The sequence below is a fragment of the Esox lucius genome, chromosome 4 (assembly GCF_011004845.1).
Source record: "Esox lucius isolate fEsoLuc1 chromosome 4, fEsoLuc1.pri, whole genome shotgun sequence".
NCBI lineage: Eukaryota > Metazoa > Chordata > Actinopteri > Esociformes > Esocidae > Esox > Esox lucius.
The window spans coordinates 14,564,708-14,587,218 of record NC_047572.1 but is presented as its reverse complement, the minus strand read 5'-3'; the positions used below and the strand labels follow the sequence as shown (position 1 = coordinate 14,587,218).

General features: G+C 45.7%; 1 protein-coding gene across 2 annotated transcripts; it reads left to right on the top strand.

The window, feature by feature from the left end:
- Positions 1-295: 295 nt before the first annotated feature.
- On the top strand, positions 296-22,511 carry stag2b (stromal antigen 2b). Of its 2 annotated transcripts, none has more exons than XM_013133477.4 (32): positions 296-479; positions 2,704-2,832; positions 3,991-4,069; positions 4,639-4,791; positions 6,910-7,083; positions 7,244-7,448; positions 7,531-7,682; positions 8,117-8,190; positions 8,306-8,429; positions 8,635-8,733; positions 8,822-8,901; positions 9,000-9,107; positions 9,309-9,420; positions 9,871-9,988; positions 10,102-10,205; positions 10,292-10,384; positions 11,358-11,447; positions 11,562-11,765; positions 12,512-12,582; positions 13,411-13,579; positions 14,493-14,585; positions 14,688-14,862; positions 15,059-15,198; positions 15,744-15,845; positions 15,950-16,098; positions 16,930-17,058; positions 17,237-17,463; positions 18,437-18,686; positions 18,766-18,873; positions 19,222-19,348; positions 19,465-19,542; positions 19,880-22,511. In XM_013133477.4, the coding sequence occupies exons 2-32, from the start codon at positions 2,789-2,791 to the stop codon at positions 19,901-19,903; spliced, it is 3,855 nt and encodes a 1,284-aa protein (XP_012988931.1). In that variant the 5' UTR covers positions 296-479; positions 2,704-2,788; the 3' UTR covers positions 19,904-22,511. The 2 variants fall into 2 exon arrangements, with proteins under 2 accessions (XP_012988931.1, XP_012988932.1); XM_013133478.3 differs by lacking the exon at positions 296-479 and adding an exon at positions 660-861.

Here is a 22,511-nt window from a genome sequence, read left to right as displayed (position 1 = left end):
TACTCTCTGGGTATATCACAGTAGTCTAACGTGGCTTTGTCTCTTTTCCTTCATCACCACGGACATACCAATATTAGAAACATCCGATAGGTGGAAAAAAAAAAGTCCGCAAATATGTATCTGCACGAATCTTCTATTTCATATTTATTACCCACCATCTGTCTTGAATTTACTGGCAGCTGCACACCTCGTAAACAACCGCTAGATGTCAGATCACTCACGGTTACCAGGCATCGGACCTATTCCATCTGGCCACTAGGGGGCAGCTGTGCACCAGGAGTTTTCCTCCCCCCTCATCATCGAAACAACAAACCCTACTACGGAGCAAGTGGCGGGGTGAGAGAGCGTCCAAAACCGCCTCTGACCGCCAGTTTCAAACTCATTTGCGGAATTGCAGCGAAATCGTGGTAATATCAATATAAGAACCAACAACGACTCAACAAAGTAGTGACTCGTTTGGAAATAAATTGAATAACGGGGTAAGTATTAAAATGGCGGAGTGGAATCTCGAAGTTAGTTGGTTTGTAGCTATTTTGTTGGTAGCTAGCTTCTGATGCTAGATACCCAGCTATCTTAGCCTAGCTAGCTAAAAGTGCGGAGGCTAGTAAGGTAGCTTGCTACGGAAAGTCGTACGTTAACATTAGCCGCGTTGGTTGTGTGTTGGTTACTTTTTGCATAGTTTATCGCGAATCTTTGTATTACGTGCCGAAAAGTAGACCCACTCAGTTGAAACGTAATTAGTTAACTAGAATACAACATATCAAAGTGGTTGTTTACAGCCACCAAATGTTTTTCCGCCGATGAGTTTATTATCGGAACTCCCGAGGCAAGATGGAGGACGCAAGGACGAGATGTTTTTATGTAAATGGTTTTATGGTTACTCAACAACAAGTGTGTTGCATACACAAGGTAGCTTAGTTAGATATAAAAACGAACTTTCGGTGCCATATCGTATTAGTTACCTAGCTAGCTTGCGCTAACTAAATATACACGGTTTTGTTTAAGATTTGAGCCGTTCGATTGCAGCCAGGGGGTTAGGAACTAGCCTGCAAAGCTAGGCAGCCACCGTTAGTTTAGCTAGCAAGATGGAGAATTGCAAGCGGTCTCTATGCTAAGCTAAAGAGCTAACTACCCAGTCAAGATGGAGATATTTTCCGTAGTGAGCCTTGTTTGTATCGTTAGCTAGCTTATAGAAAAGTCAGTAGTACTAGTTGAATGATACAACTTAAACTTGTTTATTTTCAGGAGCTACTTAACGCCATTTTTATATTTTCATGTACGGAAATAGTGACGTTCTGATGACAGCTGATGTTTAGCTAGCTTAGTTAGCTGGCTAACTCTTCGGTAAAAGCCAGTCCGGAACACCCATTGCCAACACATACCGGTGTCAGGTCTTGACAGTGGCCGTCACTGAGCATACCTGTAGAGGCAGAGTGGAAGCAAGCATCTACGCTGTCACACTATATAGCCAACCGTAGCCTAGTTCAGGATGCTCCCCGTCTGCTGTTTCGATTTTAGCAGCTATCACTAATGTCGATTTAACTCGCTTTGTGTTGCACTGGCACCCTGGTTTGGCGCCACTTTTTAGTTCCAATCATCAAAGCTTCCCGTAGTCAACCAGCCAGCGCGAATAGTCTCTCGTCAGTGTCTCCGGTTATGCAATAAGAAACTCAGGATGTAGCTAGCTAATGCGTTGTTGTAGCATGTAGCTAGCTGTTTTAAATCCCATTTTCAAACACTTTAGCGACATAGTCCCATGGGTTTCTATATTCAGTGAACTTCTTTGCCGTTTTAATTCAAGCCCTTAGCATGGGCTTATTAAGTCCATATATTTGTCATTGCCAGTTTCTTACTGGTTAGTGAGACTCCCGTGTTTTGATGCTCTACGCTACGGCTTCAGCCACGGGCAGTACTGTAGTTACTTTTGCATTGCGTTGGTTAGGATAAAGAGATTTCGTAAAGCCATTTATGAAACTTGCAATCTACAAATAGACTTTGGTTATACACACAGACATGAGCGGTTTTGTTGTGCGGTCAGTGTATTGCAGCTTCAGTTTGCCCTTGCACATAATTTCCCAAATGAAACACTTGTACTGTACATGTAATCATTGTTTAGTACAGATTGTTCCTGGTCCATCACAAACTAGACACTATGGACAGTCTTTAGTGTGTGTAGTTACATTAGCCTCCTGTTTTGCAACACACCTGTAGTAAGCATTGCTACTGTTTTGCCTTAAAATGTCCAATCATTTTTATCTTTTAAGCAATTTGTGAGTGATGTCCAAGTATCCCACTCTCTTTGCTCCCTGCTGATGTTAAGCTTTGTTGACTTCTACTAGTGTTGTTATTTCATTCTGATTGGTTGGAACCTCTACCCTAGGGTGGATTTGACATTCCCTTATATGGTCTTTGGGAAGTTCCTCTGTCCAGCTTTGGGTGACGTTTCTTAGAAACCGGTCTGATAGCAAGCCAATCAGCTCACAGTTGATCGTGTCAGGAGGGACAGCGCTTGCCCCCTGTTACCATGTGTGAAAGCAGTATTATTATTTTTTCTGCTGTCAAAAGACACTGATAATAAGTTTCGTTCCGGAGAATGCAATGTGTTTATTTCAGTAGTTCAGTTCCAGGGTGTCATGCAACTCTGCAGCTCCTCTTGATGTAACTTTGTGCATTTTTCTTCTCCTCCTGTCTTTTATCCTCCAGGTCGTATGATACCGTTCCACTGCCTTGTGGACATTGAGGATCTGAAGTCTGTTCTTATTTGAGTTGGATCAGAGATGTTAGAGAAATGATAGCAGCACCAGAGTTACCGTCAGAGTTCCACTACCCCCAGTAAGTGGCAACTTCCCTTTTCATGTGACAGGCAGTGTGGGGCGTGTCATGAAGTGTGTCGTGGGATGTGTCAGTGTTTGTGGTGGGATATGTGTCTCTGTGTCGGTGGCGTATGTGTCATTGTGTGTGTGTGTGTGTGTGTCTGTGGCGTATGTGTCATTGTGTGTGTGTGTGTGTCTGTGGCGTGTGTGTGGGTCTGTGGGATGTGTCATTGTGTGTGTGGGTCTGTGGGATGTGTCATTGTGTGTGTGGGTCTGTGGGATGTGTCATTGTGTGTGTGGGTCTGTGGGATGTGTCATTGTGTGTGTGTGTGTGTGTCTGTGGCGTATGTGTCATTGTGTGTGTGTCTGTGGCGTGTGTGTGTGTCTGTGGCGTGTGTGTGTGTCTGTGGCGTGTGTGTGTGTCTGTGGCGTGTGTGTGTGTCTGTGGCGTGTGTGTGTGTGTGTGTCTGTGGGATGTGTCTTTGTGTGTGTGTGGGTCTGTGGGTTTGTTTGTTTAAGTCAGAGTGCGCTTGTATTACTGAAATGGTGAGGGCCCGATGTTTTTGTATAGGAACTCATAGTAAATCATGACTTGTAGGGAAATGTTGCCGGTCCTCACTTTTATAAATAGCTTTTTTAATTTGTGTTTTGTGTTCTAATTGGGTTGATATTAGGGGTTAGAGAAAAACAGGATTTGTAATGGAAATATTTTTTGATCCCTGATGTATTCAAAACTATAGTAAAACAAGTGTGCTTGTGAGCTTGTCTGTGGGATCTGCCATTGTGTGTGTGTCTGTGCGGTATGTGCCAGAGTGAGTCAGTGGGATAATTAAATACTCTTTATTGGTAAGTTAACTATCTCCCTGGAGGCCCTGGTCCGCTGATTGGCCTGTGATGTGTGAAGAAGACATTGTGCTACAAAGTGTCGATTTAACCATTGTCAATAAATCAGTGTACATGTAATTCCATCGTCCTGTGAGAGATGCTGAATCTCTTCTACTTCAGTTTGCCCCTCTATTCATCCCACTGGCTTTTGAAATGAGGCACTTGCACTCCTCTTCTCATGTGCTATGTCCACAGGCACGCGGCAGACTGTTCCTAACTAGTCTGTGTGTGTTTGTCCACAGGCACGCGGCAAGACTGTTCCTAACTACTCTGTGTGTGTGTTTGTCCACAGGGATTCAGACACCCGTTTCTCCTCAGACACAGACTTCTCTGAGGGTCCTGATGTCAGTATTAACCCAACGAAAGGAAAGGTACAACTTGGCTTAATTTGGTCCTGTCTCTGTACCAAACCATAACCCCTTCCGGCGACTTTCTACACAGTAAATCATTCCAAATGTCTAAGACCGTATTAGTCAGCGTCTTGCCGTCTATGATGTTTTTGGTTATCTACTCTCACCGTTCTCTCTTTCTCCTGTCTCCTCTATCCTTGTTTCATTTCTCTCACCCCTGTCTTTCTCGCTCCCTCACCACCTCCACATGTCCCTGTTTCTCTCCCACACCACCTCCACATGTCCCTGTTTCTCTCCCACACCACCTCCACATGTCCCTGTTTCTCTCCCACACCACCTCCACATGTCCCTGTTTCTCTCCCACACCACCTCCACATGTCCCTGTTTCTCTCCCACACCACCTCCACATGTCCCTGTTTCTCTCCCACACCACCTCCACATGTCCCTGTTTCTCTCCCACACCACCTCCACATGTCCCTGTTTCTCTCCCTCACCACCTCCACATGTCCCTGTTTCTCTCCCTCACCACCTCCACATGTCCCTGTTTCTCTCCCTCACCACCTCCACATGTCCCTGTTTCTCTGTTCTAGGGTGGGAAGAAGGGGAAGAAGGCGGTGGGAGAGAAGGGTAAAGGAGGCAAGGGGGTGGGGGAGGCAGGGAGGATGAATGGCCACCACCAGGAGAACGGCATGGAGAACATGATGCTGTTTGAGGTCGTCAAGATGGGCAAGAGCGCCATGCAGGTCAGTATTTGTATGCTTGTATATGTTTATTTGAAACATTTTACTGCTGAAGCCCAACCTGCACATTGGTCAGCCCATGTTATTGGCACACAACTGCCTTTCACAGAAATGTTTATATTGGTCTTAATTCCAGTGGAGGCTTATGGCATGTTAATTGGGGAGGACACAATAATAATGTCTGAAACGGATTAATTCAATGGCGTCAAACACAACCCAGTTTTTATTTGTTTAATGCTGTTTAATTCACTCCCTTTTAAGCCATATTATAAGCTGCCCTCCTCAATCCAGCATCCTGTGCTAATAGTATGTTGAATGAACAGACAACTGCACGTTCGCAATGATTGTGGAAATGTTCAGCGGTTGTCTAAAGAGGACGGTCTATGGACTGCTCATTGAACCGTATTCAGCACAGTGTGACAGCAGGCATAGTGGAATGGCTGTCAGTAGCTTGCCACAGCCAATAATTCAGGATATGTTCATGATAAAATTAGCCAGCTAGTTAGATAAGTTTGAACATTCGTGACTTAAACCATTCCATGCATACATATTTTCAGCATTCATGTCGTTTTCAGTTTAAATGTATATCAACATTTTGTATGAAAATGTGAACAAATAATTTCACTATGGCTTGTTTAAGCATTTCATTACAGACTCTCAGTGGGAGGTTCCAATTAAGTGCTTTCATGACCTTTTTAGCATTTTTAAAGCAGTGTCACTGTCTCTACAATGATATACAAATGCTTACATGGACTCTTTAGTATCTCTTTAGTATCATCAAGATTTAAGTACACACCCACATTCTTATTATGTCAACATATTTGGACTCATGGATATATAATAGTTGCACTATGGATAAAGTCAACCTATGTTAACAAAGGGCATTGAAAGTTGCTATCATTTATTCATCAGTACTCTGTAGAAATGCAATTTCAGAGTGCGACAAAAATGAGTACACCCCTGGCATCAATAAAGTTTTTTGCCTTTGGCTGGAATAACTTAATGTATCTGTTTCTTGTAACTGAATGGTAAGTTGGGCAGGCCCTGAAGCAGCAAAGCAGCCCCAAACCATAATTCCACCGCCTCCATGCTTTCAGTTGATATGATGTTCTTCTATATGTTCTTCTATTTTTTTTACAATCATGTCGTCTGGCATTTAGGCCAAACAGTTCCACCTTTGACTCATCTGTCCAAAGCAGTCTTCCAGTTATTTTAGTCTTTCCAGATTTGGTCTTTAGGTGTTGTCTGGCAAACGTCAATAGTGTCTTGATATTCGTTTTTTGAGAGCAAAGGCTTCTTCCTTCCTGACCTATGTAGGCCACGTTTGTGTAGTCTCTTTCAGATAGGTGACTAAGGCACTTTGACATTGATTTTAGCAGGAGAACCCTTCCGATTCTTGGTGTTACCCTGGGGTCCTTAGAGACTTGTGGGAGCATCTATTGCTGAATCTGGTGGGATGAACTGTAGTATGTAAATTGCCAGTGGTCTGGAATTCTAATTTTTTAAAATCCTTGGGACCATAGAATGATATACCTTGAATTGCTTGGATATGGCTTTGTAACACCTCCCAGACTCGTGGGCATCAATCTGTCTTCTGAGGGCTTTGGATTGGTCTATTGAACTTGGCATAATGTGTTGCCACACACCCATATGATTACAACCATACCAAGTTTCAAATCTGTGCTGAAGTAACTGTTCAAAGACTTTCTAATAATCTTCAACTATTTAGGTGCGGCTGGTTTTAGTTTTAGCCCTTTTTGTGATGGTAAAGTAGGTGTACTAATTGTCCACATGACAAAATATTTTTATTTTAATTGCGTGAATGGTTTGAAAGTAAAACTAATTGTGATTTGTCAAATCACCTTTTTCAATTGATGTGGTTAGAATTTAGCTAAAATATCCACTGTATGTTTTCCAATCAGTTTATGAAATTGTGGTTTGACCTTCCTAGCATATTGCTCACCTGTTGCAGATGGGCTAGAGGCAGTTATGACTGTCTGTTTTGATCCGTCATGGAAATATGTGCTGAAAACCACTGGTTTATTTATTTACATCAGATGTGGCCTGCCATTCCCATATTAGAGGTAATTCTGATCTGTTTCTTGTTTGTCCTGGTTCCAGTCCGTGGTGGATGACTGGATAGAGTCGTATAAAGCTGACCGGGACACAGCTCTGCTGGACCTCATCAACTTTTTCATCCAGTGTTCAGGCTGTAAAGGCGTTGTCAGTGGAGAGATGTTCAGGAACATGCAGAACTCCGAGATCATCCGGAGGATGACTGAGGAGTTTGACGAGGTAGGTGGTGGTGGTGTGAGATGGTCGTAGTAGGTACTCCTCCTGGGTATAATGTTTACCTGTCGCCTGGTAGGTACCAGTGGGATAAAACCTATTACTCCATAGAACCTTTCTCGGTTTGAGTTCTGTGCTGGAGTGACCGTAACTTTCCCCTCTGCAGGACAGTGGCGACTACCCTCTCACCATGGCAGGACCACTGTGGAAGAAGTTTAAGGGTAGTTTCTGCGAGTTCATCGCTGTGTTGGTGCGGCAGTGTCAGTACAGCATCATCTACGACGAGTACCTTATGGACACGGTGATATCTCTGCTCACCGGGCTGTCAGACTCGCAGGTCCGAGCCTTCCGGCACACCAGTACTCTGGCAGGTAATGGACAGACACACAACCGGTCGACACGCAGCGTGTGTGTGGTGTTGTCCAGTGAATAAGAGTGTGTGTGTCTGTGTAGCCATGAAGCTGATGACGGCTCTGGTGAACGTGGCGCTGAACCTGAGCATCAACATGGACAACACCCAGCGGCAGTACGAGACGGAGAGGAACAAGATGGTCGCCAAGAGAGCCAACGACCGGCTAGAGCTACTGCTGCAGAAACGCAAAGAGGTGAGGCCGATGGTTACTAGGTGGGGTGGGTCAGGCTCCTCTTGGGTTATAGGTCGTGGTAAAAACAGCTCGGGGGCGAGAGACCAGGGGAAATGTTAGATTCACTGCTGATGTTTAAAGCCTTTCAGAGGATGCCGCCGGCCCTTACTCGCATGCAGGTATGGCCCAGTCCAAGAACGGGGGTGGGGGGGTGTTCTCCTCACTCCTGTCCTCTGTGGTGCAGCTGGCATCTGTGCTACTCCTGGCTTACATAACCATGTCCCACTGGGCTTCAATCTGCTGGCTCCTGCTACTACAGCTCAACCAGAAGAACACGGAACGCTGTCTATTCTACTCCTCCGTGACTTAACAATTCTTCTAGCTGGCTGTTGAATAGGTAACGGTACCACAATGAACCCTGGTGTTTCCTTACTGGTTTCTTGTCGTTATTTCAGCTTCAGGAAAATCAGGACGAAATTGAAAACATGATGAACGCCATATTCAAGGGTGTGTTTGTACACAGATATCGGTATGTGCACCGTTCCCGTTATAATAATGACATTACAACATGCCCATGTCTCCATGCCGTATCGTGCTGATTGTGCCTGGGCTGATGGTGGTAAAGGTTCTGTGTTGTGTTGCAGCGATGCCATAGCGGAGATTAGAGCTATTTGTATAGAGGAGATTGGAATGTGGATGAAACTGTACAGCGACGCCTTCCTCAACGACAGCTACCTGAAATACGTAGGCTGGACAATGCACGACAAGGTGAGGGTCCGCAGCGCCTGATGTTAAATCTGCCGTCCGTAGATCTGACCGCGTGTGTTTAAGTGAGACAGTGGTCTATGGTTATGTTAGGTGTGTTCGTGTGCGCTGTTAGTCGTGCTGCTTTTAGTTATTTTAGTCAGGTGTGTTTTCTTGCCCCAGTGTAGGGTGTGTTTTTTGTCGTCCTAATGTGTGTGTTTGCTTGCAGCAAGGTGAGGTACGTCTGAAGTGTCTGACAGCGCTGCAGGGTCTCTACTACAACAGGGAACTCAACACCAGGCTGGAACTCTTCACCAGCCGATTCAAGGTCAGAGCGCCACCTGGTGCTCACATTTGGACTGCACGTCCTCAGTGGTTCAGGAGGGGGTTTTAATCCATCCTTTTGATTTCCACAGGACCGCATCGTGTCCATGACTCTGGATAAGGAGTATGACGTGGCGGTACAAGCAATAAAACTGCTCACTCTTGTGCTACAGTAAGGATCTAACATTCAGCTGACACTGTGGATTTGAACCTGTCGGTTGAGGGATTGTACCAGTTCTTATTCTTTGTTTGTGTTTGTGTATATTACAGTAGTACAGATGAGGTGTTGAGCCCAGAGGACTGTGAGAGCGTCTATCACCTGGTCTACTCCGCCCACAGGCCGGTCGCCATAGCAGCAGGGGAGTTCCTCTTTAAAAAGTAGGACTGATTATTTATTTCTCACAACTAATGTTCTTCTTTCATTTCCTTATCTGCCTGTCGATCCATCGTTCTATGTAGAGAGCACTTCAAAGATGTCTGTTTCTTAGCCATGGCTCGTGTGTAACATTAGGAGTACTTAGAGAGTTTGCACTTAAATTCCTGTGTGTTATTCTAGTGTGACTCTTCCTTCCCTTTCAGACTGTTCAGTACGCGGGAGCCAGAAGAGGAAGGAGCTCCCAGGAGGAGAGGCAGGCAAAGCCCCAACGCCAACCTCATCAAAACCACTGTCTTTTTTTTCTTGGAGAGTGAGGTACCCACTAGTGTTATATCATCAAAATATTTGGTTTAGCATTGAATTAGTTGGTTTCCTAAACTATACTTATTGAAACGATACATGATACCCATAACAATATCAAAATAATGAAAGACCAAAAAAAAATTTGTAAACATTGTCATCTGTGTTCCTGTTTGATCTATTTTAAAGTGACAGTATTCAATCATGGGTCCACCCAAATGTCCTCACTTTGCATGATTCTCCTTATTTCCATCAGTCCTCACTAAGATATTAAAACGGGAACACTCACAGAATCGGTCATAGCATGTGACCAATAACTGAACAGTTTGATTCTGGTTTGATTCTCGAGTAGGCAAGGTGAAAAACGAGTGCTGCCTGCCTGTGGTGAGACAGGGTTAGCCTTAATTACTCCCGTAAGTTGAAGCGGCTGCTGAACACAACCTGTTTGCCCGTCTGTCCGTCCAGCTCCATGAGCATGCTGCCTACCTGGTTGATTCCCTGTGGGAGAGTGGAGCGGAGCTCCTTAAGGACTGGGAGTGTATGACCAGCCTGCTACTTGACGAACCCCTACCTGGGGAGGAAGGTATAACCTCTAACCATCAAACTTTTCCTGACCCCTGGCCTCTACTCTCCCTATACCTAATGAAGCACTGGACAGCGTAACGCTGTTACTGACATGGCTGTGTGTGTTGGTAGCTCTGACAGACAGACAGGAGACCGCCCTCATAGAGATCATGCTGTGTACGGTCCGCCAGGCTGCCGAGTGTCACCCGCCCATCGGCCGTGGCACAGGGAAAAGGGTACGCCGCGTCCCAGCATGTCTTTATTCATCCACACAAAGATGAGGTACTCTCCTCCAACGCTCTTTCCCTCTTCCTGCCTCCAGGTGATGACAGCGAAGGAGAAGAAGACCCAGCTAGACGACAGGACCAGGATGACTGAGCTGTTTGCTGTGGCTCTGCCCCCTCTGCTGGCCAAGGTTGGTCACTACACGCACCCCCTCCAGCCACTACTCTCTAGAAAATCTGTTTTTTGTGCAACCTCCATGCATTAGTTAGATTTTTCTCGTGAGTCATTGAATGAGAAAGTAAACGTTCTTTGCTATTCACGCTGTAAAAAAATTGAAAGTGACCGTAAATAATTACTGCATTCTAAAAGCGCAGATGTGGGCTTAATAGCCATGAAATTCAATTTCAAGTTCTTATCTTTAAATGGCTTCGCTGTGATTATCCCGAAACATCTTATCCATCCTGCAAACCACACGCTGCCTCTATCTGTCAGTCCGCAGCGGTGTAGAGAGTGTGTTGGCCGGAAGTTTGTTTAAAAAGATTTCATAGATTGACTTGAGTATCCATCAGTTATGAACCGGTAAAGTGGGTGTCGTGCTGCTACATGTTGGTCTGTCACGTGGATGTTTACAGTTGGAGGGTTGAGTTGAGGTGTCCTTATCACCTCTGAGATATCCAAAATAAGCCTGGTTCAGTCAGCGGAGGTGCACTTTCATTCATTTTCCAGTGTGTTACACAGTGCTTGCTTTTCTCCGTGGCCAGTGTTCCAGCAGAAGCCAGAATTGGAGAATTAATAATGAAAGCAAAAACCAGTAAAGCACAGCAGAGTTAGTTGAAGGAAGGCGCGCTGTGTGCAATTTACATTGACAGAATTGGTTGTGCGGTACTTCGCTAAAGTTTCAGCCGGACATTTCGGTTATTGGTGATTTTAGTGCACACGTTAATAGTGCGTCCTCCGAGGCCTTGCAAGTTTAAAGAATATTGACGTTTTCACGCTAATGCAACCGTCGGTTCTGCTCTCCCAGGTTTTGAGAAGAGGAATCAAATGCAGTTGTTTCTCCTGTGCAGTTTCCTTTACGCTAGCCTGTTTTACTCCTCTGTAGTTGTAAGGGGTTTTATTCTGTTTCCACCACATCCTGTAGTTTGAGTTGCTGTCTCTTCCAGTACTCAATAGATGCAGAGAAAGTGACCAACCTGCTGCAACTCCCCCAGTTCTTTGATCTGGAGATCTACACCACAGGGCGCCTGGAGAAGGTGAGATGGCCATTTTAGTATGTGTCTTCTCTAGGCACGGCCTTAATCACAAATGATATATAGCTAATTGGGGAGGGGTGACGGTGTAACATGCCTTTATTCTCCCCCATTCAGCACTTGGAAGCGTTGCTGCGTCAGATCAGGGAGATTGTGGAGAAGCACACGGACACAGAGGTGCTAGAGGCTTGCTCTAAGACCTACCACGCTCTCTGCAACGAGGAGTTCACCATCTTCAACAGAGTGGACATCGCCAGGTCCCAAATGCTAGATGAGCTGGTGGACAAATTCAACAGACTGCTGGAAGACTTCCTACAGGAGGTGAGGGAGGGAATAGGGAGAGGCATTAATGTGGTGTCTCTAACACACCATTTCTGCCGGAGTTTTACTGTTGCTAATTAAACCACTTTTGGTTCGATGAGGCGGTTAAGGTTTGTTCCCCTGGAGTCACCAAAGGAGCATAGTCAGTCGGTATCCCTTCCTCGAAGTAGTAGTAATTTGAATTTAACAAGAAATGTTTGTCTGTTTTTGCAGAGGTTGAAGTTGTACAGTTGAACTTCTAGCTAAAATGTGTGCAGTATTTGTCAAAAATATTTGCTGTGCGGGTGGGCATGTTTGACTACCTGTGCTAATGAAGGAAGCTGTTTATACTGTTTTAGAGGACAATAGGCTATTGTTAAAGGCTAAACCCAACCCTTGTGGAAATCATGGTAAACATTTGTCCACAAACCCTGCAATACTTAATACAAAAAGATTTACTTAATAATGAAAATCAACTTGCACTAACAATTGAAATGAATGTTGAAATGTTTCAGAATAATATTGATGTTACTTATGCTGCTTAGTTAGCATGGACATTTAAGTCATTTATCAGATGCTCTCACCCAGAGTTACTTTATAGTAGTGGTGACTGCAAACATATGATTCTTTGAAAAACATTCTCCAGTTTTGCTTTAGATGACTTCCTAGAAGAGGACATACGGATGGATGAAAGTCAGTCTAGGCCAGAGAGAGTTAGGAGAGTGTACGTGTTTGGGTTTATTTGACTGACACTGCTGTGTCTGTAGGGTGAAGAGCCAGATGAAGACGATGCCTACCAGGTCCTGTCCACGCTCAAGAGAATCACAGCCTTCCACAAGTAGGTCACAGGGTTGTGTTCAGTTCAGAGGTTAATGGAAAATGCCTCGTTTAAATTCCAGTTCTTGAATTTCAATTTCACTATGAAAGTGGAGAGAAAATTGTGATTTGAAGGAAATTTCATTGAATACTATTCTGTTTTGTGCAGGATCTGCAAATATACATGTTTGTTTCAAACAAAACAAACATGTTGGAGTTCTGAGAAGCAACTTGAATTGATTGTTCATGGGGAACAACATTTGTGGGGTGTCAGGGGGATGTGTAATGTTGTTTCTTTGGTGGCCTAAGTGCTGTAAACAAAAACCAAAAAATCCATGTCCCTATTAAACACATCTGATGAAATCGATTGCCTTCTAAACTGAAGATCATGATTCAGTGATTATCGGACTGTGTTAGCTGGGGCGGTACTAATCAGACCCCAGAGCAGTGGAGTTGTCCATCCCTCTTCATAGTTATTTATTGAACACTGTGTGCCTTAATGCATTAGCATAACCCCTAAAGATGACCCCGAGTCCATCAAAAAGAAGACCAACAAATTAAAGGGTTTGGGGGAAATACCATTGGTTATTCTAAGTGCAAAGGTTAAGAGTTTCTCACTATTTCGAGTCTGGAATTGTGACGTCAAATTCAATTAAACTAATGGTCCATGACTAATGCAGTTATACTTACTGTGTGGTGTGGCCGATCCGATTTCCACTGGGAAGTCAATGAACATCAGGTCAAACATTCTGAATGGAGCACAAACAAAGTTGATTAAGCAAAACCTTTTTCGCATGTTTTTTTTCTTCACCTCCTTGCACTGCAATATATTCATTTCTCTTCTATCCAGTGCCCATGACCTGTCCCAGTGGGATCTGTTCACCAGTAACTTCAAGTTGCTGAACACGGGCATCGAGAACGGGGACATGCCCGAGCAGATAGTGGTCCACGCCCTGCAGTGTACTCACTATGTCATCCTCTGGCACCTGGCCAAGGTCTCTGAGGGCAGCCACAGAAAGGTATGCAACGCCCACCTGTGACTGGCTGGCATCTCAAGCTCTTTCAAGGGATGTGGGGTTTTGATTGGTTGGTAGGTAGACATTTTGGATGCCAGTCAATGGGTTATAGTCTTTTGATGGTTCACAGCTTTTGTCCGTATGGTAAGAGGATGTGTGTCATGTGATATGGGGGATAGGAGGGTGTGTAATGTGATGGGTGGTAAGAGGTTGTGTGTGTGTGTGTGTGTGTGTGTGTGTGTGTGTGTGTGTGTGTGTGTGTGTGTGTGTGTGTGTGTGTGTGTGTGTGTGTGTGGGTAATGTGATATATGCGGTAGGAGGGGGTGTGGGTAATGTTATATACGTGGTGGGGGTGTGTGTGGGGGTAATGTGATATATGCGGTAGGAGGGGGTGTGGGTAATGTGATATACGTGGTGGGGGTGTGTGTGGGGGTAATGTGATATATGCGGTAGGAGGGGGTGTGGGTAATGTGATATACGTGGTGGGGGTGTGTGTGGGGGTAATGTGATATATGCGGTAGGAGGGGGTGTGGGTAATGTGATATATGCGGTAGGAGGGGTGTGTGGGTAATGTGATATACGCGGTAGGAGGGGTGTGTGGGGGTAATGTGACATACGCGGTAGGAGGGGTGTGTGTGGGTAATGTGACATACGCGGTAGGAGGGGTGTGTGTGGGTAATGTGACATACGCGGTAGGAGGGGTGTGTGGGGGTAATGTGACATACGCGGTAGGAGGGGTGTGTGGGTAATGTGATATACGCGGTAGGAGGGGTGTGTGGGGGTAATGTGATATACGCGGTAGGAGGGGTGTGTGGGTAATGTGATATACGCGGTAGGAGGGGTGTGTGTGGGGGTAATGTGATATACGCGGTAGGAGGGGTGTGTGTGTAATGTGATAATTGTTCTGTGATGGCAGGAGGACTTGGTGAGTCTGAGGAAACAGATGAGGATGTTCTGTCTGATGTGTCAGCGTTACCTCACCAACGTCAACACCACCGTCAAGGAACAGGTCTGAGCTCCATTTCATTTCCAAACCCAGGATTCTGGAGAATCCCCCCTGTTGAGATGTGGAGGCAGCCTGAACCCTGCTAACCCCCCCTCCCCTCTCCAGGCCTTCACCATCCTGTGTGATGTGTTGCTGATCTTCAGTCATCAGATGGTATCTGGGGGCCGGGAGCAGCTGGAGCCTCTGGTGTACAGTCCTGACGACTCCCTCCAGAGAGAATTGCTCTCCTTCATTCTGCACCACGTCTTCATAGACCAGGACGATGACAGTGGCAGCACAGGTACACGCCCCCCAACCAATGACAGTCTGGCCCCAGGGCGCGAGGAGATGTTATCTGATTTACCATCTCCTCATAGATAACTCACTGTTATCTGCCTGGCTCTGACTGTTAGCGCTGATCCCCTGATAGGGCTGTCTGCCAGCTACTGTACTTGGGTCCATGCCGCTAACCGATCTGACACTGCGTGTTTCTGTAGACGGCCAGCAGGACGACGAGGCAGGGAAGATCGAAGCACTGCATAAGAGGCGAAACCTCCTGGCCGCGTACTGTAAACTCATCATCTACAACGTGGTGGAAATGAACACTGGGGCCGACATCTTCAAACAGTACATGAGGGTAAGACCGTCTTTACGGTTCCTGGCTTGACCCTTCTCTGGAGCCCTACTGGTCAGGAGCTCCGCTGGTAGGACATGGCACATATAGGGGCAAAGTTTTGTTTCCCACATTGCTTGAGGACAGACTTGATGTAGTTCAAGTGGCTGAATGGTCTATGTTATTGTTTAATTATCTTATGGGTTTATTTTATGGACGAGGCGTGCTTGTTTGTCTTCACGCAGCCAGATCCTGATCTGTCCTGTACTGTAATTTCACCTCAGCATCATGTCATCCCAGAGTTGTTCCCATTCAGTGCTTGGTAGCGATGGGAGATTGTCAATTGTACTTTCTGGTCTCCACAAGTCTATTCCTTTCAGTGTCTAATGTTTACATGTGTATATATATAATATATATTTTTAATTGCAATAATTGAATTTCCCCTCTGACCTGCTGATCCAATGGTTTTTGAGGTTGCAGTACGGGAGATCATGCCAGGAATCAAGGAAAAGGATCAGAACTCCTAAGAGACTTGACTTGTGTCTGGTGTTTGCTCTTCCTCTCTGCAGTATTATAACGACTATGGGGACATCATCAAGGAAACCATGTCTAAGACCCGGCAGATAGACAAGATCCAGTGTGCCAAGACTCTGATCCTTAGTCTACAACAGGTGACGCTCGCACACAAAACCGGCAATACAATCAATATTCAGCTGTGAAGCTGGTCTTTAGGTTAGATCTGAGAAATTATTCGTTCTCCCTCCTCTCCTTGCAGTTGTTCAATGAGATGTTGTCAGAGTTGGGGACGGGCTTCGACCGCTCGTCCTCAGCCTTCTGTGGCATCAAGGAGCTGGCCAGGCGCTTCTCACTCACCTTCGGTCTGGACCAGGTCAAGACGCGAGACGCCATCGCCATGCTGCACAAGTATGTCCCCTGTTCCCCGCTGTCAGTGGAGGCCACAAGCTTCAGTCATCACCCCTGAACTAACCCGAGGACTACAACACCACAGCACTATGACCCAGTTACCCAGGACGTGTCCTGTACATAGTGGACTACACACACCACAGCACTATGACCCAGTTACCCAGGACGTGTCCTGTACACAGTGGACTACACACACCACAGCACTATGACCCAGTTACCCAGGACGTGTCCTGTACACAGTGGACTACACACACCACAGCACTATGACCCAGTTACCCAGGACGTGTCCTGTACACAGTGGACTACACACACCACAGCACTATGACCCAGTTACCCAGGACGTGTCCTGTACATAGTGGACTACACACACCACAGCACTATGACCCAGTTACCCAGGACGTGTCCTGTACACAGTGGACTACACACACCACAGCACTATGACCCAGTTACCCAGGACGTGTCCTGTACACAGTGGACTACACACACCACAGCACTATGACCCAGTTACCCAGGACATGTCCTGTACACAGTGGACTACACACACCACAGCACTATGACCCAGTTACCCAGGACGTGTCCTGTACATAGTGGACTACACACACCACAGCACTATGACCCAGTTACCCAGGACGTGTCCTGTACACAGTGGACTACACACACCACAGCACTATGACCCAGTTACCCAGGACGTGTCCTGTACACAGTGGACTACACACACCACAGCACTATGACCCAGTTACCCAGGACGTGTCCTGTACACAGTGAATCTACATGGGCTTTATTTTTCTTCATGAGAATAATCTCCGCCCTCCCCTCCCTCCCTCCCTCCAGGGATGGAATAGAGTTTGCGTTTAAGGAGCCCAGTCCTCAGGGAGAAGGGAACCCTCCTGTATACCTGGCCTTCCTAGACATCCTCTCCGAGTTCTCCTCCAAACTCATGAGGCAGGACAAGAGGACTGTGTAAGTACGCAGGCGCACGCATCTGTGCGTGTGTTCTACCAGACTGTGTGATTGCTGGTGTATGTATGGTTTCAGGACAGAGGGACAGTGATCAACTCCGAGGGTAATCTGTCTCTTATAGCGGTGTGTGTACATGTTTTTATGGTGTGTTACACGTTCCCCCTGTCATTCCTTCCAGCCACATGTATCTGGAGCGGTTCATGACCTTCCAGATGGCTCTCCAGAGGGAGGACTGCTGGCTGCCTCTCATCTCCTACAGGAACTCCCTCCAGGCTGGGGGGGATGACGACACCATGTCAGTAGTCTCGGGCTACTCTTCCCGGGGGTCCTCGGTCCGATCCAAGAAGGCTAAAGCTGCCACACCCACCGCTAATGTGGCCGCCTCCAAGAGGAAGCTGCCTGAAGGTAGATTGAGCATAGAGGTCTGGAAATCAGACCAATGGCCAGGCATGAGAGGACAGAAGTACAATTTGAAACTTCCTGTAAACACTATTTTACCCCTGGTATGTCTGAGCGCTGTAGTGAACTGCACCTCTCCCATTCATATTTAACCAGAGATGCCGTAGTTAGATTTTCATCTCTCTTTCAAGAGGCCTCTGGTCACTTTAGTACAGGAGTGTAAAAGGGCATATTTAAACATGCAATGTGTCTTCAGAAGCACTTAATTCTGTAATTTTAAAGTCTGCAAATGGAATAAATGATCTGCAGGGTGACCATCCTGCTGGTATAAGTTAGGTTGAATCTAAGAGCCATATGATAGGTTGTGTACAATGGCTTTTATTTTTTTGTTGGTAATTTGTTGTGGGTCTTGATAGGCAGCATCATAAAGGTAAAATGACACCAGCCCTACTGGCCGGTTTTCCAAAGTGACTGTCTGTGACAGGCTGTGGTGTTGCTTTGTTGAGCTTATTCAATACCATTGAATACGTGTTTTTCAATACCATTGATGCCATTCATTCACCTCTGTCCGATCTACAAGCCTTGAAATGTCTTCTCTCAAATGTGCGACTAGGAACTTTGGGTTTGTATCAGACTGCTAGGCCTCAGTTGATGGCTTGCCCCGTCTTCTGCCACAGCGTTCCTGCTCTGTTAGGGGGGGGCCAGGCCAGCCCCTAACAGAGCGATGTGAAGCCACATTCGGCCCTGTCTGCTGTTCTCTGTGCCTGGCTGAATCCTGTGCTGGTTAAACAATCCGTTACCAACCTGGGGAAACCAGTCCGACACGTTGTCCGTTGACCCTACAGACAGACCCCGCGTTGGTCAGGCGCGCTCTACCGGGCGTGGGTTTGGGGCTGCGTAGCCGGTCCCAGTACAAAGCTCTAGCGGGTGGTTGCGCGGGCGTTAGCCAGGTGTTGACTGAGCGCGTGTCTTCCCCCAGCCGAGGAGAGCAGCAGCAGCGCGGACGTGTCGTGGCAACAGCAGACCATGCAGACGCCGGTGATGATGCCCTCCCCCCACCTCACCTCCACCATGTTGAGGGGCCCCGGGGACGTGAGGGGGGAGCCCAAGCGGGCCCGCGACGACAGCTACATGGGGGTGTACGCCCTCCCCCCGGACCCCCAGCAGCAGCCTCACCCGCACACGCTCCCCCAGACGCCGCAGCTCCACCAGACGCCCATCGACTACAAGTAAGTTCCGTCCGTTGGCTTGGCGTCCAGCTGCCCCCCTCTCCCCCGCGGCCGCTGATGCCCGTCTGTGTTTGTGTAGTACCCAGGTGACGTGGATGTTGGCTCAGAGGCAGCAGGAGGAGGTCCGTCAGCAGCAGGAGAGGGCCCTGAACTACGCCAAGCTCCGAACCAACCTGCAGCACGCCATGTACGCAAGCACGCACACACGACACGCGCTGGCACAGACTGGTGCTGATATTTTTTGCCAGTCTCTGCCTCATACACGGGCTTGCTGTCAGATTGCATGCCTGCCAAAGGGCTTGGCTAGCCTAGCTCTTTGGAATATTTAGCTGTGCCACCTGGAAAGGGTCCTTGCTTAAATAGCTATAATTTTGTTTGTTTCTTCTTGCGCCTGCTTTTAAAAACCCCCAATTAAGGCTCCTTGAGAACAATCAAATCAATGAGCCTTAATTGGTAATGTTTATATGTTTTCATCTGTCTGGGAGTGTCCATGTTTTGTTGGTTGAAATGCTTTAAAGTGTGTTTGTGTGCACAGCCGGCGTGGAACAGGTCTGATGGAGGAGGATGAGGAGCCAATCGTAGAGGACGTGATGATGTCATCGGAGGGTCGTATGGATGACCTCAACGAAGGCATGGACTTTGACACCATGGACATTGACCTGGTGAGACCTCTAGCCTTTTACCAGACGGCTTAAATGCTGCAACTATTTTTAGTTGTGTGATGATCTGTGGAAGTCCTGTCTGGAGGTTTTTAATGGTGCTTCCCCCCTATCCCCAGCCCCCATCTAAGAACCGCAGAGAGAGATCGGAGCTGAAACCAGATTACTTTGACCCTGCTTCCATCATGGACGAATCAGTAAGTAACTCTGACTTTAATGTGGAATTGTATGTTTGTATATTATTCTAAATCCTTATTATATTAGTGCATAATAGGACATTGTTACTTTATAGTCATGCGAACCTCAGAGGCCAAGAGTTCCCACATTCTGTTTCTCTCCTTTTTCGGAACTCCTATACGGTTGTAAATTCAAAAGTTCTCCAGACTTCCAGTAGTTGAATCATCCCTCCTATTTGGAAGGATGGCTCAGCAAGACTATGCAAGTGTAAATGTTACTTGGTTATCTATAGGAAGACATGACTATTGTGTGTTCAGTGCTTTTACAGATGTGTAATGAATCCTTTTCTCTCTGCAGGTCCTTGGAGTGTCCATGTTTTAAATTTGTGTTTGTAGACGGAGAGTAAAGAAGAGGCATTTTGTATTTATGGAGAAGTTTAGATGAAGATCAGAAGTCTTCTTTCTCTGGTTTATATTCCATGGACTAACACACACACACACACACACACACAACACAGTGTTGCTCGCTCGGAGGGGACTGAATTAATACAAATAATCTTAATAATCCTTGGGTAAGCTTTCCCCTCTCAGATAGATGAGTGGCAAACCAGTTCCAAACCCAGTGGAATCCTCGAGACATTTAGTCTGACGAAAGTCCCATCATTCTAGAATGTTTTATTTTCATTCCGGATGAAATGGAACGTCTTCTAACTTAAGAACCCTTTTTTGTTTTGTTTTTTAAAATGTCTTCTAACCCTTTCGCTGTGCTAGTAGGAACCCGGTGTGGTGTAGTAATTTATAAAAACAGGTTTTTAGTACGAAAGGTAGGTAGCTAGCAGGTAGCTGTGCTGTGGTAGTAGCTGATGGAAATTGTCTTCACGATGGTTTCTGTTTTCTAGTTTTCCCGTTAGACTGTTGGTAGACTGCTGGGTCTGTGGTTGGGGCTACAAAGGCTGGTGGTTCTGTTTGTGGGTTGTTGAGTTGGTCAGCTGTGACAGTAATGGTCATCACTATGGCTGTCCAACAGGTCTCCAAGTGCGGTGTCCTTCACCCGAAAACAAGTAGAAATAAACCCAGACTGTTGTAAAGGCTCGAGTATAGTTTATTGCATCATTCAGACAACAAAGGTCTTGGTCATGTCCACCAGTATGGGGGTACAGTGGTTCTATTCCTTGGTGGTTGACTGCAGTCTGACAAAGCTGTGGGTGCTGTGACGGGTCCCGGGGCGCCTCTCTGATGTAGTGCACTATACTTGGAATGGCGTGCAAATAGAGAAACCCCCCCCCCCCCCCGCCCCACTGTTTGAAGAGGAACTAGGTGGTCACACGAGTCCTGAAGCTTACCCAAAGATTTGGAGCCTTCTGTCTATTTGTCAAGATGTCACGCCCTCAGGACAGGGAGGTGATTCTTTCTCGCGGCGCCGCAGCCGGGTCGACTCTGATAAGCAAGCAGCACATTAATACACAGACAATACATTTCTCCCTCTCCAGAAAATCCAGCATATTTAGAGTGTTGAAATAGCTATCTCTACATTTGAAATAAAGTTATATATGAATCGGTGCTGATTTTATAACTGTGCTTTTTGTTTTGTTTTTGTTTCTTATTCAAAATTTCAACCTAAAGTTCTAAGGTTTCAGAAATGTGTAAGTAAACTGTTAAAAATTAAAAGCATGTGTTAGTCATGCGCCGAGGAAGATTTTTAAATTTGTATTTTTATGTTTTTTTTCTTCGTCTTACCGTCTTGGGGTTTTTACCTTTTTTCCTACGTGTAAATTAGTTTGGATAAGACTCATCATGAAAAAGAAATAAAAATGTGTGGAATTTCAGCTTTAAGGTTTTCACCCATAAACACCATGAGTTCTAATAATAATAGTCCACAATATAAAACTGTCTTAAATTCAGTTATCCTATAGAAACGTTGGCCAGTTCCTACCAAATGGCACCCTATTTCATATGGACCCTGGTAAATGTAGTTTACAATATAGGGAACAGGGTGGCATTTGGGACCTTACTCAACACAGCAGCAGCACTCTGGCAGCTAGACAAAGCTTAAATGTGACATAAACTATTATTGTTGTCCATGAGTTTGAATTAAATGTTCTGTCTACTGAGGTAAATCAATCTTTGTAATCATTCCATGCCTGAGCCTTAATCATGCTGTAGTGGAAGGAAATAATTTGCCCTGTCCTAGAGACGATGGCCCAGACACCATACCATGTCTACGAGGAGCATTCCTTATCCAAGTCATTATTCAGTGATTGGAGCCATGTTGTTTAGCCTTTAGTGTTCTGTCACATTGGTGCGGTCTGAGAGGCCACTTCTGAAATCGAGACACAGATGTATATCTGATTGGAATGGATAGGTGCATTTTAAGCAATGCCTTCATTCCATCAAGTCTATCAAAGGTAAAATTGCATTGTATTGCTTTAACCTGTGAAATTGTTTGAGATCTACACTTGTAACTAGGGGTTAGGGTTTTGGTAGCTTTAAAACCCAGGCTTCTTGAGACCATTTGGAAGGATGGCCTTGTGCGGTTAAGGTTTTGACCTAAGGGTTGTTTCTGGACAGGGCCTGATTCTTCTCACTGCTCTTCCATGTTAGAGAGGTAGCCATGTTTAAAGATAGGAGTTGGGGTTGTTATGATGACAAAACATTACAGATGACCCGGATGTGATAGTGGTGAGGTTGTTTTACCTAATTTTATGTAAGTAAATATTTTGGATTAAAAATTGCTGTCGCTTTTGTTTTGTCACTAACTACCACTACATCGGTATAATTCCTTTATTTTATCCTGTATATAAACAAACATCAAGCTTTATTTGAATTATCTGTGTTTTTACTTTTTGACCATTTATGTTTGTCTCATTTTTTTCCTCCTATACACACACATACTTCTGCGGTATTGTTTGTTCCTCATCTTGTCACTCACTCTTTCAGATTTGTACTTGTCTGGAGACAGTAACTTTTGGAATAAAAGTAAACCAACTTGA